The sequence below is a fragment of the Chelonia mydas genome, chromosome 12, assembly GCF_015237465.2.
Source record: "Chelonia mydas isolate rCheMyd1 chromosome 12, rCheMyd1.pri.v2, whole genome shotgun sequence".
Taxonomy (NCBI): Eukaryota; Metazoa; Chordata; order Testudines; family Cheloniidae; genus Chelonia; species Chelonia mydas.
In genome coordinates this window covers 37,733,210-37,750,528 of record NC_051252.2, presented here as the reverse complement: position 1 = coordinate 37,750,528, position 17,319 = coordinate 37,733,210, and the positions used below count along the sequence as shown (strand labels likewise).

Sequence of the window (17,319 nt, the reverse complement as noted above, 5' to 3'; positions counted from 1 at the left end):
GCCCAGCTTTCATTTAAAAGAGAGGACAAGTTTCCAGGTCTCATGGTTTCATAGAGAAGCTTGAAAATGTCCCTCAAGCGCACCCCAAAGGACCAAAATCAGAAGGGAGATCAAAGGAACCCGCTTTAAAAAACTGATCTTGATTTTAAAGCCCATCTCATGATTTTAAGGGGATCGCTTTTAAATGCTAGGGGATGGCGATACTGATAATGTCTTCACAAGTCTGTGTATCGCCTCGGGCAACTTGGGTGCTACTGCAGTGGCAATCGTGAATTCCTAACGAGGGGCAAACTTTACATAGAAATGGGCGGGAAGGGGGAAGAAGGGGGTAAAGGGCATGCAGATAAGTGTCCATGCTTGCTCTCTTTAGGTGAAAGATCCGATCTGCCCTGCATGCTGGGAGTTCAGATCCCAACTCTGCAGCCAAAGTTTTACACTCACACTCACTCCCAAATTTGAGTTGAGCTGGACCATGCCCCCCTTTGGCATGTGCCAGTCAAGTAAGTGGGGGTCCAAACCTTTGCATCTCTAGCAAGACTGGCCCCCGCAGAATGGGGGTGTGACCAGTTTCACAGGTGACATTAGCTGCCCAGGCAGATGGGGGTGGAGGGGTCCAGCTACAAGTATAGCCCTTACATGTAGGCTCGCAGCCCACCTTTGCTCAAAAAGCCCTTGTTGCACGTTAGAGGGGAGAGGATGGGGCTGTCAGCTGGTGGCCATCTATGCAAGAGGCCCAGATCTGTAAGCCAACAGGGGTGGGAGGAGAAACACTCCCAGGTAGACGGGGAGTTCTGCCCATGCATGGAGGCAGCAAGATCTAGCCAGCCTAGGGGGTGGAGTTGAGACACTCCCAACAAGGTTGCGGCAGGGCCAAGCCATCTCTTCTCCGCAATCAGAGACTAATAGCCACGCAGTCTGTGGCACAGAAGTAGCCCTTTCCCTCACCCAGGGGCCCATCTCAGCAGGATTCCATGACCCTACGCAAGGGGGCCACTGGTTAAAACGTGGACGCCTCATTAGCCAGCTGTTTGTGTCCAGAGCAAAGTGGAAGCCGTTTCTGTAGGCCCTACAAAAACATGTTGCTTTCCCCCTCCCAAGCGACACAAGCCATGAACTGGTATGTTTCGAACAATCCTGGAAATAGGTCCTTCAGGGGGCTTCCCGAGCGAAGCTCAGTCGCATTCAGCAATTTGGAGTCACCCGCCAGCATCTCCTTTAAAGGAGTCATTCCGTTATGCGGCCTCCTTCAAAATAACTTCATCCTCCGGCCGTCCCCCAGGACTTAGCATCGCAGGCAACCTCTCCTCTGTCACAGAGAGGCGGCCGAGGGGTCAGCAAGCGGGGCATGAGGGCGAGCTACCTCGCCCCTTTGCCGCCCTCCTTCCTGACAAACCCAGAGGGGAAAGTGATGCTGCTACGGCAAGTGCCCAGGCGCAGCTCAGCCTGGCGCAAGAGGCAATCCCGGGAGACACCTCTCCCCTCCCCCACCAAGCCCCACAAGTCCCAGAGGAAGTGCAAGCGGAGCAGATGAGAAGCGAGATCCAGAGAGGCACAAAGAAAGGCGGCTGGGAGCAGAGCCGCTCCCCCGCTCCCCCCTCACACTGCATCTTCACAGCTGCCATTGCTGACATGTGGCGGATCCTGCCAGATAAAAAGAAAATTCAGGCTGCTCAAAGTTTCCCTTTTTGCCAGTTCTATTCCTGATAAGTGCAGTGCCTGCACGGAGGCTGATAGACGGCCTATCGCGGCGGTTAGCTCGAAAGGAACACCCTATCGCTCCAGCATCGCCGGACTGCCATCAACTCCCAGCCACACAGAAATTAATATCGCTCCAATTACCAGAATAGAGATGGGCTGGGAGAAGGTGATAATAAAATCTCTTTTACATAAAGAATGCAAATAACTCACTCTGGCGAGGGCGGGGGAGGGAGACGAGAAAGCGGTGCCACTTTCCACGCACACCTTCAGCCGACTGAAAGACGACATGCAGGGCGGCTCCGAGCCTCTCCTATTTCACTGCTGCTTCGGCCTCTCGGGCAGCTGGAGAGGGATGCTGGGGCCAAGCGTGGAACTCTCTCCCCCAGTCCTTTTAGATCCGTTTGTATGCAGTGTCATTAGGGACATAGGACCGGAAGGGATTTCCTGGGTCATTCAGCCCGCCCCGTGCCAGAACAGGAAGCCCCATCACACTGTGGATCATTCTTCTCCCAGCTTAAAAGTGACAAGCGCTCTAGCCCCTAACGCCAAGCGTGCGCGTGCACACACGCCGCTGAGCCCCAAACTCTGCTCAGGACTCAGAAGCAACCCTACAAAAACAAACCCAAGGTGAGCGGCTCAGCACCAGCCAGCAACCTCGTTGCAAAACATTCCCAGGATGGCACTCGCGGGGAACCTGACCAGCTTGCCCAGGGCATGTTGTGGAGGAAAATTACACGGGAGATTTGACCTCCCAGCTTCCTAAGGGGTGCTGAGCAGTGAGACAAAGCTGCTCAAGGTATTGTGGAAAATACGATGACAATAACCCAATTAAATTAAGTATCCAACCCCTTAATTATCTCCCCTGGCACTACCAACTGCTGGGATGTGGGTGGAGTGGGAATACCTAGCTTTTAATTCCCTGGCTTGGAGGGGTCCTGATCATGCTGCTTCCCCCGCCCCACAACCCCTTGACCTCCCCTGTCCAATTCATTCCACCAGGTGACCAGTCAGCCAGAGGAGAGCGGATCCGAATATGGGGGATAGGAAGCGGGGAAGCTGCTTGGCTGGAAAGCAGTGCTGCAAAAGGAAGAGGCAGAACAGCCTGGGCTGAGGCTGCTTATTAGCAATTAGGCTAATGAGGATGAGAGATCGGAGAAAAAGAACACATCACGTCACCTCTCCTCCGCCTCCCTCCGTGGTCACTAGGGCAAAGGGCCGGGGTGGGAGGGAGCCGATAAAGAGGAGATTGGCGAGGTGGAAGCCGCACAGATACTTCCTGCCAACGCATCCAGGAAGGGCCAGGGATATCAACTGGAGCACATTTCCCTTCCTTGATGAGTTTAAACGGGGGAAGGGGGGGAGGGAGGGGACCACTGACAGTATCAGCAGCAAACAGCAGAGAGATTCATGGGGGGGAGGAGGCTGGTTAACTCTCCTGCCCCAGCCAAGGGACGGGCTCAGCGCTCTGCCAGGCCCTTCCCATCCCCAATGGGCATGGCCCCATAGGGAAGGTGGCAGGACTGATCCCCAGACTTGCCACAGCGCCCCCCCACCACTTACACTCCTGGTCGCTTTGCACCAAGAGAAGCGTCTGCCCCCTAGGAGGGACAGGCAGGGCTGGCCCTGGCATGGGGCCTGCTCAGTGCCACGGGGCCTGTTGCCAGTGGGTATTTCACCAGATGAGGCAAAGCCGCTGGCGACGGGGTCATGGGAGCTGCACATGTGCCCTGGCACTCGGCGTTTCCCAGCTGCTTCAATAGCAGAGCCGGGACAATCTCCAATGTGACCGACAGGCCCCGCCTTAGCCAGGCAGCCCTAAGCAGGGGCCAGAGGCCAGTCCTTCGTCAGGTGGTCTTTGCCATGGGTGGCACCCAGGGAAGGGAGGAAGGGCCTGATTGATAAGGCACAAGCAGGCAAAGCCACAGAGCTGAGAGCTTCACGGGCCCTTCTCCCCAGAGGTCCAAAGTCAAACCGATAGCAATCGAGCCCCAAGGTCAACCCTTCCCAGCATGCAACGAGGGCTCGAGCAGAGAGGGGAGGGAAACCAGTTCTTCTTTTTTAAAAACCCAACCTAACATCTCTCTTTCCGCAGCTCTCCCCCCCCGCCCCACCCCCATCCCATCCCACGCAGCTCCAGTAGATAGGAGCGTGACACACTGGGGAGTATAAGGGAGACCTAAACGGACGTTTGGAGCATCTTCACCTACGAAGAGGACAGCCCAATGGTCCTCTCAGTCGCAAGGAGGATATCCACACATACTGCATGTCTGTTAAAGTGTCAGGTCTACAGCGATCCTCGCCCAGATTTGGGGGAGGGGACCTTCCACCTGGGCACCATGGCCAAACGTTACCAAGCCAAGAACGTAAGCTCCTTGGGAAGAGACTGTGTCTTCCACTTGGTTTCTAGATACCACAGCGATAGGCCCACCAAGGGCCCAGATAGCGTGCACAGCACTGTACTGTCTGACAGCCATCACGCAAAGACATTCAGACTCAAAAAACAGAGATGACAAGACAGGAAGACGGCGATATACGGCTATAGACACTTCTTGGGGTTTTGATAACATCACTAACCACTCTAGCTCTCTTCTTGTGGTTGCCATGATGCTATCAAAGCCCCACTGTGACTGTGTAGGAACGTAGACCAATGGCCATAGCTGGTATCGCAAATCCAGTCACATAGCGGTCAGCGCTGGGTGATTTTTTCCAAAGGAAGGGAAAAAAACATCATCCCTGGATCACCTTGCCACGTGTGCAACGCTGTCTATCGACAACTCCTCCTTCCTGATACCACATGCTACCTAGCTCTCACCCTGAAGCATCTTCAGCGTGATATCAGCATGCAGTTATAACCCAGGCACTACATTAATACAAATAAACAATTAATAGCTATTCAAGTCCTTTCAAAAGAAATCCAGCTGCAGTATTGGCTCCTGCAACAGTATCTGACTCTGCTCTCCTGCAACAGTGAGTTCCACAGGTTGGCTGCAAGTTTACATCTAGTCCTATTAGCGGTAAATATACTGTCCTTCACCGTGTGATCAAATGACCCCATACTCTTCTGTTAAGCGACAGGGCCAGGACCTGTGTCCCCTCTGGCTCTTTCCTTTCTCCTGGCTAAATCCTGAGGTTTGTAATATTCAATCATGCACAAGTCCTACCAGACCCCGATCTCCTTTGTTACCCTGCTCTGAGCCTCTTTTAGGATCAAAGACACCTGTTTTGAGGCTGGAGGCAACAAAGCCTGCAAGCCACACCACTGATGAGTTGAAGGTACAGAACAGGGGAGCGAATGCAGCTCCTGCTTCAATCCCAGGTTTAGGCCACCAGCTGTGCTTCCTTTGTTCTCTGGCCTGCGTTCTGCAGGAGATCAGACTATCTGATCACAGTGGTCCCTTCTGACCTTGGAATTTAGGAATATTAGGGGGTGGGGGGCCACGACAAATGTGGCATTCGGATTTGGAATTCAGATTCCAACCCTCTCCCCTCCTTCAGATGCAGGAAGTCTGGTGGTGCTCGGATCCCGAGTCTCTGCTGCCTACAATGGCTAAATACACCATTGACGGTGTATTTCTCTCAACGCCCCCATTTCTTGGGCCACACATTCAAGTAGTTTGTAACTTGCCCCGCTCATTGCTAAATCCGTGAGTGTCGGAGGAGGCTGGAGGGGTTGGGTTTCCTCCCCATGGAGCATTATTCAGGTTTCCTTGTTGACATCAGGAGACTGCTCACCCGCTTCCCCACGCCCTCCAGCTGTCACCCCAGCGTCACTGTGTGACCAGACCTCCGGAGACATTGGCGCCCATTCTTCTCAAAAGGTCACTCGCCGGCCGAGCTACTCCCAGCCGCCTCCACGGAGCCCTTTGAAAGGCAAGCGGCCCGGGAAGACACTGACATTCAAGACGTTCGTATCTGCCTGGTCATACATGACTGGCCGACCAAGGAAGAGCCCAGAGACAATGAGCAGCATGAGAGAAAAGTCAAAGCCATCAAACCCGGAAGCCAGGCTGGCCGCTGCCTCCATCCGAGGTCGAGCCACAGCACTGTTCAGCTGGAAGACGGCGTAGGACATGCTCCTCGCAGGGAGAGCACAGGGGCCGAAACGTGGCACTACACGCTGCTGAGCCCTCCCTGCACGAGGGTGCAGGGTGTCCCAGCAGGGTTCAGGATGGGGCAGAGGACATGTTTAGGGGATGGGGGGGATTTACCTGGCCCGTTCCATGGATTCAGCTCCTGCAGATTTTCTCCAGGCTCCTGCTTTTTTGACTCCTTGGGACTTTCCGAGGTTTCTCTGGACTCTGCTTCTGGAACGGAAGAAATGGCCTGTTACCATGTCACACAAGCTCAAGAGGAACGTCAGCTACAACTTCCCACCATGCTGGGGACTCCTCAGCCAGCCCAAAAGCCCAGCGGAAAAGGGCCATCAAAAACGGGACACAATAGCAAGTGATGCCCGAGGATGTTCTTCACCGAGTAGAACTCCACGGCCTTTCCCCACCTTACTCATCTCTCGTTCACTTCCCAAACCTCCAAGCTCAATCCCGATCAGCCCACGACGCCAGCCTCCATCGCCCAGTTGCTACCTTCTCAAACAAACCCCTCCGTCCTTTCTCCCAGGCTGCCCTCTGCGCCTGGGGAGGGCTTCCTGTAAACACCTGCAAAGCCACCTCATCCTCTCCCTTCAAATCTCTCCTCAAGCCTCTGCTCTCTGCAGTGAAGCCTACAAAAAACCTCAACAATGGTTAAGCAGCTGGTGCGCTGAGACCACAGACTGTCATTCTGGCTTCCTTGTGCTCCCCCATTGGTCCGTCCCCATCGGTCGCCTTTTGCCTTGTACTTGGATTGGAAGCTGCTTGGGCATGGACTGTCTTTCTTCTGCATTTGTAAAGCACCTAGTGCCTGATCCATGGAGATCTCCTAGGCATTAAGACACCGCCAATACTAATAAAATGCCAAGACAGGAACCCCAATCCTTCCTGTCTACTCTGCAGGTGTTCCCAGTGCAAGCGAGCAGGAGGGAGCCTTTCCATCCGGGACTCCTGGGTTCCTAACCGTGAACAAGGGAATAGCAGCCATCTTGAAACCCTTCTTAAGCGGGTATTAGTCCATATGCAACCCCACTGCTGTGCAAATCGACTTGGCTGGTAGTTCCTGCTGCGGGCACAGCCAACCACCTGAACAGCGGACGTGCCCCAGGCCAACACTTAGGTGTTCCGGGAAAGTCCTGCAAGGGCAGCATCCACTGACGTAGCAGCATGCTCGTGTATGGGGCAAGTGAAATGGGGCCTTGTGACTAGAACACAACGGAGGGCTGGACCCAGGTCAGAGGAGTACTGGCAAAGCGGGGTGGTGAGCAGCAGCCTGGGAGATAGGATTAGAGTAACAAGTGGGGGTTGGGCACCAGTAGGGGGCGGGGTCAGGACTGATGTGCACCGGCCGATCGAATGGGAAAGGACCTGGAATGGACTCGTATTATCCACGCATGGAAGGGAACTTCCCCGTCGATCCAGAGAAGAGCATTGCCAACACGGGAGAAAGCGAGACGGGATGGGTGTGGTGGCCAGGGGGGCGCAGCAGGGCGGGAAGAATTGGCATTTGTGGATTTAAGAGCAACTCGGGGCAGATTTTTAGACTTGCATTAGCAAAACATGCTCCAGGAATGGCGATCAGTTGCACACATGCAACCAGCGAGCTACTGCCCAGTAACGCAACTGTGTAACGGCACGGGGCCAACGCCTGACCCTCGGTCTCCTGCCAGCTGCCCCGAGCAGAGGGATATCGCACAACACTAACCAGGTGGGAGCAAGGCCTTCAGCTAAAGGAGAGGGATTGTCTGACGTGCCGGTGTTTGTAAATTTCACGTCCACCCTGATCACGCCAGAGAAGCATTCAAGCACGCGACACATGCAAAGAGAGGAGAGACTGACACTATACGCCCGAGAGCAAACCAAGAGTGGGTGAGCCTCTGGATGGATGGCTGTGCAGATTTCAGCACCTTCCCCCCGAGTTCCCAGAGCAGGAGTTGCCAGTTCAGAACCAGGCAGAGACCCCTCTCTCCTTCTCTATGGACTTGGAAGTTCTCATTAACATTCAAAAGCCTGAGGGAACCTGTGGAAAGGAACCTCCTTGCCTTTCCTCCCACCAAGGGCCCCATGTCAGGGAGCCTGTTGAAATATAGCTCCCGGCATGGCTCTCTTTGTGGTATCTACATAGCAACTTGATAACAATTATTTTCTCCATTAACTGCTGTTAAAGATGGTGCCGATAAGCCTATCTGCATATGACAGTGCGACAGATTAGCGCCCAAAGTGCATGTTTGTCTTCACGTCCAGGGCGGATAACCACTGCAAAGCCCAAATCGATCGGCGCCATAAAGAACGCCCCTGGGTGACGTCACCGGCATTGGCAATATTAATACAGGTGATAAGCGGGATGATTAACATCAAATAAATCAATCCCTGGGCATAAAAGCCCTATTATTTTTGGCTATAAATCAAAGTGCCTGGCATATTGATTTTTATCCATCTCGCTGAAAGCTCTCGCGGCCGTTAGTGCCGCTCGGCGGTATCTGCATTATCACCTTTTTATCAAAGCAGCCTAGTGCCAGGTGCAGCTCTCCGGCTGCATTTCCAGCTCCCTAACCCCCCAACCTCAGAACTGCACCGAGCTCCCCAATCAGATAAAGAGCCACTCGCTTCCTCTGTCAGCCCAGCCCAGCGGGGAGCAAAGTCTGCCAGCAACAAACCACTTTGCCTCAAAAGGAGCCTCCTTCAACAACCCCACTCCCGCCCCCCAAGACCACCTCAACCACCATCGCGCTTGGTGGATGACTCAGGGCCACATTCAGCAGGGACGGGGTCGAGGGGAAGAGGGTCATGGACAAGACTCTGGCTTGGAGGAGCTCATGCTCTCCTACCATGCTAGCTGTCCCTTATCTGGGAAGATTATCAGGAGATTTAACATTCTGCTCCCTTTGCTCAAGGCCTCCTCCCCGGGGAGCTTTCCTTCCCTTTATCTATGGGGCAAGTGCTCGGGTTTATTGACTGCCAAGTCAGAGGCCAGAATCTTCTGGTGGCATCGATCTCTGGAAAACTTTGCTATCATGGCAGGTCTCGGACTTTGACGGAGGGTGGGTGCCTGCAAGGAAATAACACCAGCACACGGCGATTGTGGAATCTGACTGCAAGAGCCACCTGGTGGGGTCCGGCCCAGGAAGGGGTGTGTCTATGATCCGCACCGCACACGGGATGAGAGGGTGTTTCAGCTCCAGGCAGGGGAAAGAAACTAACCCTCTTCAAAATGTGCATCAGATCTAAGACTCGGGTACCCCTCACACCTGGGCACGACTGGGTTTATTAAGATCACCTGGCTTTGCCCTGGCACCATTGATCTCAAAGGGCACTGCAAACATTAACGGATTACACTTCGCACCCTCCCCAATATAGCTAGGATCGCTTTGCGCTGGCATGAAATGCAGTCACCTCCCAGGATGGGGTGCAGTGTGGCTGCGGATTATTGCTGCGTGCCAGCCAGGGATGCTGCATGATTGTTTGGACAGGAAGCAAATGACCAGGTAGCAAGCATCACGCCACTGGATCCATGCCTAACCGGGGCAACTTCCTCCAGTGCCATCACCATGACACCCGTGCAACATCACGTGCACGTTTCCACTGGGGAGAGAGACAGCTATCCACGACCCTCTTCCACGATCCTTAGCGGCTGCAGGCTGGCTCCACTTTATGGGTCACTTTGTACCTGCTAGCCAATGTCACCAGATTGCACTGGCCCATTTAAAGAGGTGCAATGCAGCCCTGTACCTACTAGCCGGATCACCCACTCCTGCATCCCCCGCACTCCCTTGGAGACGTATGTCTACTCTGGGCTCGAGCGCTCGTGGGGAGGCTGTCCTCAGATCACTGCACAGGGACGGTTAGAGGAGCTGAAACGGACATGCAGCCATGAGGCCAATTAGCAGTCAGCTCGGTGTCAGTATCACACCTCAAGTTTCCACGCTCCTGCTTCTGGCTCCCAGTACCCTCCCCCATACAAGCTCAGGTTGCCTCCACCAGACTGTCCAGCAAAGGGCCTGCCAGAGAGAGACGGGTCAAGAAACGGCCCTCCAGTGAACACAGGAAGAGCCCATCTCCTCCTTCCACTGGCTGCACTGGTGAAAGTTGGGGCAAATGGGCACCGGCTGGACCAAAGTCAGAATTACCGTGCCAGGGCACCTTCTGATGGGAGGGTCAGGTTAGGAAGCATTTCGAGGTGGAGGCCTGGGTGCCTTTTGCCAGATCTCAGGCCCCACGGAAGTTGCAGGCTGATCGCCAAACAGAGAGCCGAACACCCGCCGCGTTTGTGTGGAGTTGTGAACCCTGCAGGGCAGAGGCCTGGAGGGAGAAGGTGGCCAATGAGCCACGACAGATGTCCCCCAGGCCCAGCCAGCAGCTCTCCTGACATCAGGGAGGAGTCTCCTTATGCAGAGCCAGAGGGGAGCGGGTCAGGGATGGGCTGAGCATGGCGCTCGCAGATCTGCAGATGACAGTTTTGATGGCATCATTCTGCCAGTCTTGTAACACCAGAATGGGTTGTGCTACCCATGCTCGACTGCTGTTCCCCACCTGGGGAGGGCTGAGCGTGGAAAAGCCCCCATGAGTAACTAAGCCGAGCATTAACCTGCTCTTCAATGCACCACAACCTCTCGCACCCCCCTGAAGTGGAGCCCACCCCAGACACCTGATGGAAAGGGGGAGGCGGGATCTTAGATACAGCCCCAGCGAGAGGCCAGGCTGGTCGCTCCTCAGCCACAGGGTGTCCAGGAGCAGCACATGTCGAGACCACAATGCTCTTCTTTCCCACACCATTTCCGTGGCCTGGTAAAGGCCGGGGGGGCCAGCCCTCCAACAAAGGCAGAGATTCAACCACTAGAGAGCCAAGAGGAACCCCAGCTCCTCGAAGACAGAGCTGCCTGTGAGTGACTCCACCCCATTTGCCTAATGCCCTGCCCTAGAAAGCCACCGCTCAGGTGCCCACTGGATAATCACAATCAACACTCACTAGCTTCCTCGAAGGGGGTCTTAGAGGCCAAGCAGTGGACAGGCCTTGGAGAATAAGCAATCCGGGTATTGTCTCCAGAACAGAGTTGAGGCACACTGGCCAGGGGGCGACCTGGTGGGCTTGCACTTCTGCTGCTTGCCTTACCGCTCCCTGCTCCCCCCTTAAGTGGAAGGCTACTGACGCCCTTGGGCGGGAAGCTTCTCTCACCATATGCGGCTTTACACGAGAGCCCATGCAAGCAGAGCAGTAACTCCACAGCCACGAGCCACCAGAGCGGGACTTACCTTCACTGCCAGGAGGGCTTGAGGCATCACACTCTGCGGATCCGTTTTGGGCCGATGCGGCACCCTCTGTCTCAGCTTGGCTGTTCTCCTCCGCCGGGGCATCATCACCTTCCTCCATCTCTCCAAAGGGACCTTCAAAACACAAGAGGAGTCCGACAGGTAAGTGATGAGAAGGCAGAGCCGTCGGGCCACACGTCCAGGCAGGCGCCCGGCACAGTGAAAGGCCCGGCTATCAATTCCAATCAGGCAGATTCTCATCCTTCCTTTGCTGGGGAGGGAAGATGGGAAGCTACCTGTTGCAAACTCTGAAGCATCCATAGTCAAGAAGCCCTCTCCACAGGGGTCATTTCATGACACAAGGCTGATAAAGTGCTTTGTTCTCATCAGGGCTTGGAGAGCCACCCCCCAAAAAGTGTTCCCCCCCAAGGTTTCCCACCTCTTCCACTTCCAGGGAAAGAAGCAGACAGACATATGCTAATTTCTAAGAGATACGTTCCTCTGTCCTCTCCTTCCTGCTAGGAGCATAATAAGGAAGATGCTCCAGTGACACGCTGCGCTCCAGATGTTAGATACTCCCAGCCCCCACACACTCACTCTTCTGGGCAGATGGAATGGGTTCTTCCAAAAACCCTACCTGCAAGAACACGGATTTCAAAGCCACACACACTCCAATCACAGAGAACATTGAAGGTGTCCTGATAGACTAGCCACGTTTCCTCCCCATGAACCGGTCCATTACTACGGCCGGGGGAGAGACACTGAGTGCCAGGGTGGATTTTTTCTGGGGGAGGAGGAGCAGGGTTTATACCAGTTAGGATTCACTCAGCTCTACGTGCAAAAGGAATTCAACAACTGAGAAGCGCTTCCCAGGGCAGACTCCAGTGTTTTCCCTGCTCACCACCCCCAGCACTGATCAGAGCACTGGCAGCATTGACCCGTAGGCAGAGTCCGCAAGCAGCCGCCCAGAAAGGGACCAATATGAAACGAACGATGCCCAGGGTCGGGTCTCCAGGGCACTCGCATGGCAGCACTCAACACGTTTAGCTGCCGGGGTGAAGGCCGTTTCCTTCACTGAGGGACCCGGGTACAGCTCAGCCCCAGCCCCTCCAGAGCTCTCTGCCCCATCCTGGCTAGCAGGCTCACCTCGCGCCAGCCAACACAAAGCCAGGCTAGTTTTACTGTCACTTTTATAAGCTCTGCTGGCTGCTGCAGTCACACGGTATTGAAGGAAATATATTAAGGCTACAAATGTCTCTGCACCTTGTAAACGGTGCTCTCCAAACATGCGACCACCAGTAAGGCAGGAAAGGAAGAGGGGCCGAGGCCATGGCTAGATAGGAGCTGCTTTTAGTTCCTTCTAGGTTCTACTCCCAATCACACGGCTTGTTTGAACCGATCCGCTCCTGGAGGCGGGGAGCTCAGTTATCTTGGGCAGGGGGGTATTCTACTTCCTACCCGGTGGGACAGAAAGGAGAGGGGTCCCTTCCCCCCCCCCCAGCCCCGCCCATCCAGAGTTAGAAGTCCAAGGGGCACCGTGGCTTCACCTGTGTGGGGTTTGCCTCCTACCCATCTGGCAAGTGCTTTGGTCTCACACTGCTGACACGGGGCCCAGCGGTGAGGATGTCTCTTGCCACGTTAAAGGAGTGCAGGGAACTGGGCTGAAACCCTCTCCACGTGTTTCACAGACATCCCAACGAGCCACCCATGAGACGGCAAGAACTCCCACAGCTGGGCACCAGGCGGACCGTGACAACGGAACGGACCTCTCTTGGTACTCACAAAGCCCTTGTTTCACAATGTTTCACAATGTCCGTAGGGATAGGAGCAGCAGTAGGACTGATTCCCACGCTGGCATCTGGGGCCCATGGGGAGGGGGACGGGGGGCAGAGGAGAGAAAGGATCATTTTGACATGCCCCTTGGGAAGTGGATGGGGCAGGGGTTGAAGGAAGCTTTCCCGACTCACGTTACTCTGGGGTGAGGCTGCCTTTATCTTACCGACAAGGCTGCAGGCTGCATGGGGCACTACTGAAATGTTCGCAAACACATAAGAACGTAAGAACGGCCAGACTGGGTCAGACCAAAGGTCCATCCAGCCCCGTGTCCTGTCTTCCGACAGTGGCCAGTGCCCGGTGCCCCAGAGGGAATGAACAGAACAGGGAATCATCAAGGGATCCGTCCCTTCGCCCATTCCCAGCTTCTGGAAGCCACTACTAAACATTATGTTTTTCCATGGCGTCTTCCGGAGGACCTTAAAGCCCTTTACAGACATCAGTGAATTCAGGTTTGAAACATTCCTCTGGATTTTCATCATCCCATTTGACTGACAGCTAAGCCATGGCATGGCAAATCAAGGGAGAACAACGCTGGCTCCTTAAGGGACTGGGCTCCTCAAGGTGTGACGGATATCCTCTGCCCTCATTTTCTGTGCAATCATAAACGAAGACAGGCTGAATTCCTTGGAGCAGAGTCTAACACGGCTGGGCCGTGTGTCTCTGCAATGATGCCACAGATTGGGGCTTGAAGCAGGGGCCTCCAGAGCCAGGAGCCTGGGGCCTTTCTAGCAGGGGCCTTTCTAGCTAGGGTGGTAAACTCCCATCCTCTGCTGATCGGGTGCCAAGAGGGGACGCAGAACGCACACACCTCAGTGGGTCACACGCACGCCAAGCTCACCCCAGAGCTGGAGAAGGCTTTGCCCTTGCAGCCTCCAGACTGGAGTGTGGGTGGCGTCGTGTTTCTAACCTCAGCCCCCCTGTGCAGCCATGTGGCTATGCCACGTAGACTAGCTCCAGCAGGACCAACCCCTCAGGGATTAGTCGGCCTCCTCTCGAAAAGCACCCGGTTCACAGCAGACAGGCCCATGTCGAGCGGTTGCGACAGGCACGTCTAACTCAGGGCAAATCCAACGCTGCGAGCACTGGAGACAAATTCCAGAATAGGACTGTTGGCCAACTCATGTGCATGCTGTTACCCAGAATGCTCATGGCAGAGCTGGCACGGGAGCCTGGAGACCACATGGAGAGGTTTGGACGTGCTAGTGCAGTGGCTTTCAGCCTGGGGTCCACAGACAAAGTTTAAGATTTCCAAAAGGGTCGGCACCCCTTTCCCTTTCCCATTCCCGCTGAGGCACCTGGCACTAGCCACTGTCGGAAGACAGGATCCTGGACGGGATGGACCTTTGGTCTGACCCAGTGTGGCCGTTCTGTTCTGCACCTCCATTTGAAAATTTTTAAGGGGGTTCACAAATGAAAAAAGGTTGAAAACCACTGTCCTATTGAAACCCCTCCCCACACCATGCAGCTGAGAGGGGGACTTCCATTGTACTCAGGAGTAGCAGGATGAGTCCCACCATACCAAGGAGGCGCTGCCTGGCAGGTCACCCACCCGTTAGACTACTTGCAGACTGCAGATTTGATCAGCCAGGTTCAGAAATAAAACCGTAGTCACTTAAAAAAAGAGAACCCTGCTTCTAATGATGGAGCTGCCGAAGGGAATGCTGCTGTGATAATGAGCTCTCCAGCACAGAGAAAGATCAAACACAAAAACACGATCAAACCGATTCCCTGGGAACAGACCATCACATCCTCCAAGCCCAACCAGGCCTGGAACCTCCAGCCTCCAAATATGGCAAGCAGCTCCCGCCAAAAAGGGGAAGGGGGATAAAACAGCACAGCGCATTTCTCCAGACCTCAGCCACTCTCTGTGACTCCAGGCATGTATATTTACACCGGGAGAACAAAGGACCCATAATCTATACAAAGCAGACAACAATAAGCGTGAATAAAGAGGCTGCTGGAGAAGGGAAGGCAATTTATTCTAATTCTGCTAATTTCAGTTCCAGCACAATTAAAAAGACTCTGATAATATTCAGAAACAATTGCCGGCTAACAAATCGTTTCTCTCGCGGTAAATGAAACATTGTTAGGCTAATTTTTTCTTTCACGCCTTCACGGCTCTTGGGCGTCTGATAAAGTTAACCCGATTCTCTCCTCCTTCCCCTCTCTTCCATCCCCGCTCTGTGGGCAGGAAAGGCCAGTCCTCACCAGAGGAGAGCAGATGCAGGGGGGGACGGGACACAAGCGACGTACACACTACAAGCTAGGATTGTGGTTCCCCTGCTCACAGACACATACTCCTGCTAGCTCTCTTCGAGCTACCACGAGTACAAATAGCAGCATACCTGCAGTAACACGGGTAGGGGGAGCAGAAACACGGCTGAGCTGGTCTCCAGTGGGTGCATACTCTGCATGGGTCAGCCGCTCTCTGCTACTGAGGCTACGCAGCTGTTTCTACCCATTGAGCTAGCACGAGCAGGCACACACGAGCAGGGACATCACACCCCTAGCTCATAGCGTAGACGTAGACACTCGCACACTTGGCCTCTGTCTATTCAGCTGTTACTGTCATGCCCAAGGTAGGCCAGGGCTGCTCGTACTCAGCACTGACCACCCAACCTCGCCCTCAGACGTCACACGGCAGAAATTCTGGGCCCCAGCGAAAGGCAGGAATCCTGTTCGGAGAATCCTCGCCCTCCTAGACGGACTGTCACTCGGGGTTTTGACAGCTCCTTTTGCAACCCGGCCCTGATCTCGACCTGGGCCTCTGGGCGTTACCATAATACAAAATCATCTTAATCCAGCCTGACAGAACAGGAATCTATTCAGACAGGGGCTTCCTTGAACCCCTCTTGCCAGATGGAATATACTGGGGCCTTCCACTCCTTATTCTGAATCAGGCTCATTAATCCTGATGAGAGGCAAAAACTAGATGGCTCGGTAGATTGAAAAAAAGGGACCAGGCCCCTTCCACCGCCAGGCCCCAGATCAGGATTAGGCATCCAGTCACATCACCAGGAGATGGACACCAACATTGTAAGGTGCATCCTCACCCCCACAGCTAGGCCCCTGGTTAAAGAGAGACCCCAAAGACCGACTGAGCCATGGAACATCTCCATCTAACTCCAGAGTGGCCATCTCTAGGGCTCATCAGTGGGGCAGTGTGGAGGTAGGTTGTAGTGTTGTTGCATGTACCGTGTTTGCTCTGAGAACAAATGGATCCCGGTCTCCAGGGAAGTCAATCTGGGACCTATTCGCACCAAATTCACTCTTACAAAGGAAGGGGGTAGGGTGGAGGGCCCCCCGCATGTGTTGGTCTTGTTGAACTTTAGGTCCATCTCTCTCCTTCATGAGATCCTCTTCCAGTGGAAAAGGTGCTTCTCAGACACCAATGCACCAAGCTTTTTTGGATTGGTGCCAAGCATTAAGTAGTTCAGATCTGGCACAACGGGACCCAGGATCACAGCAGCGGTTTTGGGAAGCCCGGCACTTTAACAACGGAAGTCCCTGCTGCGTCTAGCGTCATGGAACGCAACGGGTGTCTCGGCAGTGCGTCCCTATGCCGGGCCAAGACACGGCCGCATTTCAGGGACAGTAAAGTCATCCACTCAGTAGCTAGCGCTCAGGATCCCGGGGTTCAATCCAGGGGCCTGTGCACCCAAAAAATGCACTTGCAGGTGTTCAAGGAAAACTGTGACTCCCAATCTCTGCTGTGCCCAGGCGGGGCTGGGGCAGAAGCTAAAATATTTTTGTATCTCCATCAATGATGCTTTAAGGTGCCACAACCATAGCCCCCCATTCTTGGCACACAAGGTCAAGCTATTGTGCCCCATCTGGCTCGCAGATACGCTCTCCAACACCCCCCACATCCTCTGGCAACTTTGCACCCCTCGCTCTGGCTGCAATGTGCCAGGAGCAACAATGTTCCCAGCTGCGCGGGTTAAATGAGCTACTGGATATTTTAAAAGACGAAGCAGCGAGTGGAGCGTCATTTCTCTGGGATTGCTGGAAGCCTTGCATGGTTATCACCTCACGCAGACTCCCTCAGCTTGCCTGATCTGTCTATTCTTCATTAAGCAAATACGCTGAAATGGAAATGAAAACATAATAGCTATTTGATTTTCGGCGAGATATTTTGCATATTGGTTCAGTGCTGATAGTGGAATTTCATCAACTCCCTTTTTTCATGCTTTAAAACTGAATTACTGAGGCTGGCTTTACAGAGAGGTGATGAGCCAAAAAATGCTCCATTCCAAGATACTCCGCTTAGACGATTAACTATTCTCCATCCCCCTCCCTCCTTCTCTCTTTTTTTTTTTTGATAACAAGGAAGGATTTCTTTTTTAAATTACAGCGATTGTAAAAACTTGCATTAATCTGAGATGATGTGACAAAGTTAACCATGTGAAGGCTGGCCCCAGATGAGATCAGGGCCATTAATATATGGTTT

General features: G+C 54.1%; 1 protein-coding gene across 10 annotated transcripts in view; it reads right to left on the bottom strand.

The window, feature by feature from the left end:
- Positions 1-17,319, bottom strand: part of ZFPM1 (zinc finger protein, FOG family member 1) — a 115,819-nt gene that overhangs the window by 58,332 nt on the left and 40,168 nt on the right. For 6 of the 10 annotated variants that reach the window (XM_037877737.2, XM_037877732.2, XM_037877734.2 and 3 more), the window contains 2 exons: positions 11,037-11,168; positions 5,907-6,002 (listed from right to left, as the gene is read on the bottom strand). In XM_037877737.2, coding sequence (XP_037733665.1) covers positions 5,907-6,002; positions 11,037-11,154 — 214 coding nt within the window. In that variant the 5' untranslated portion in view covers positions 11,155-11,168. Of the gene's footprint in view, positions 1-1,908; positions 1,997-5,906; positions 6,003-11,036; positions 11,169-17,319 lie in introns of those variants that run through there. The other 4 variants (XM_037877735.2, XM_043526193.1, XM_037877739.1 and 1 more) reach the window with 3 other exon arrangements.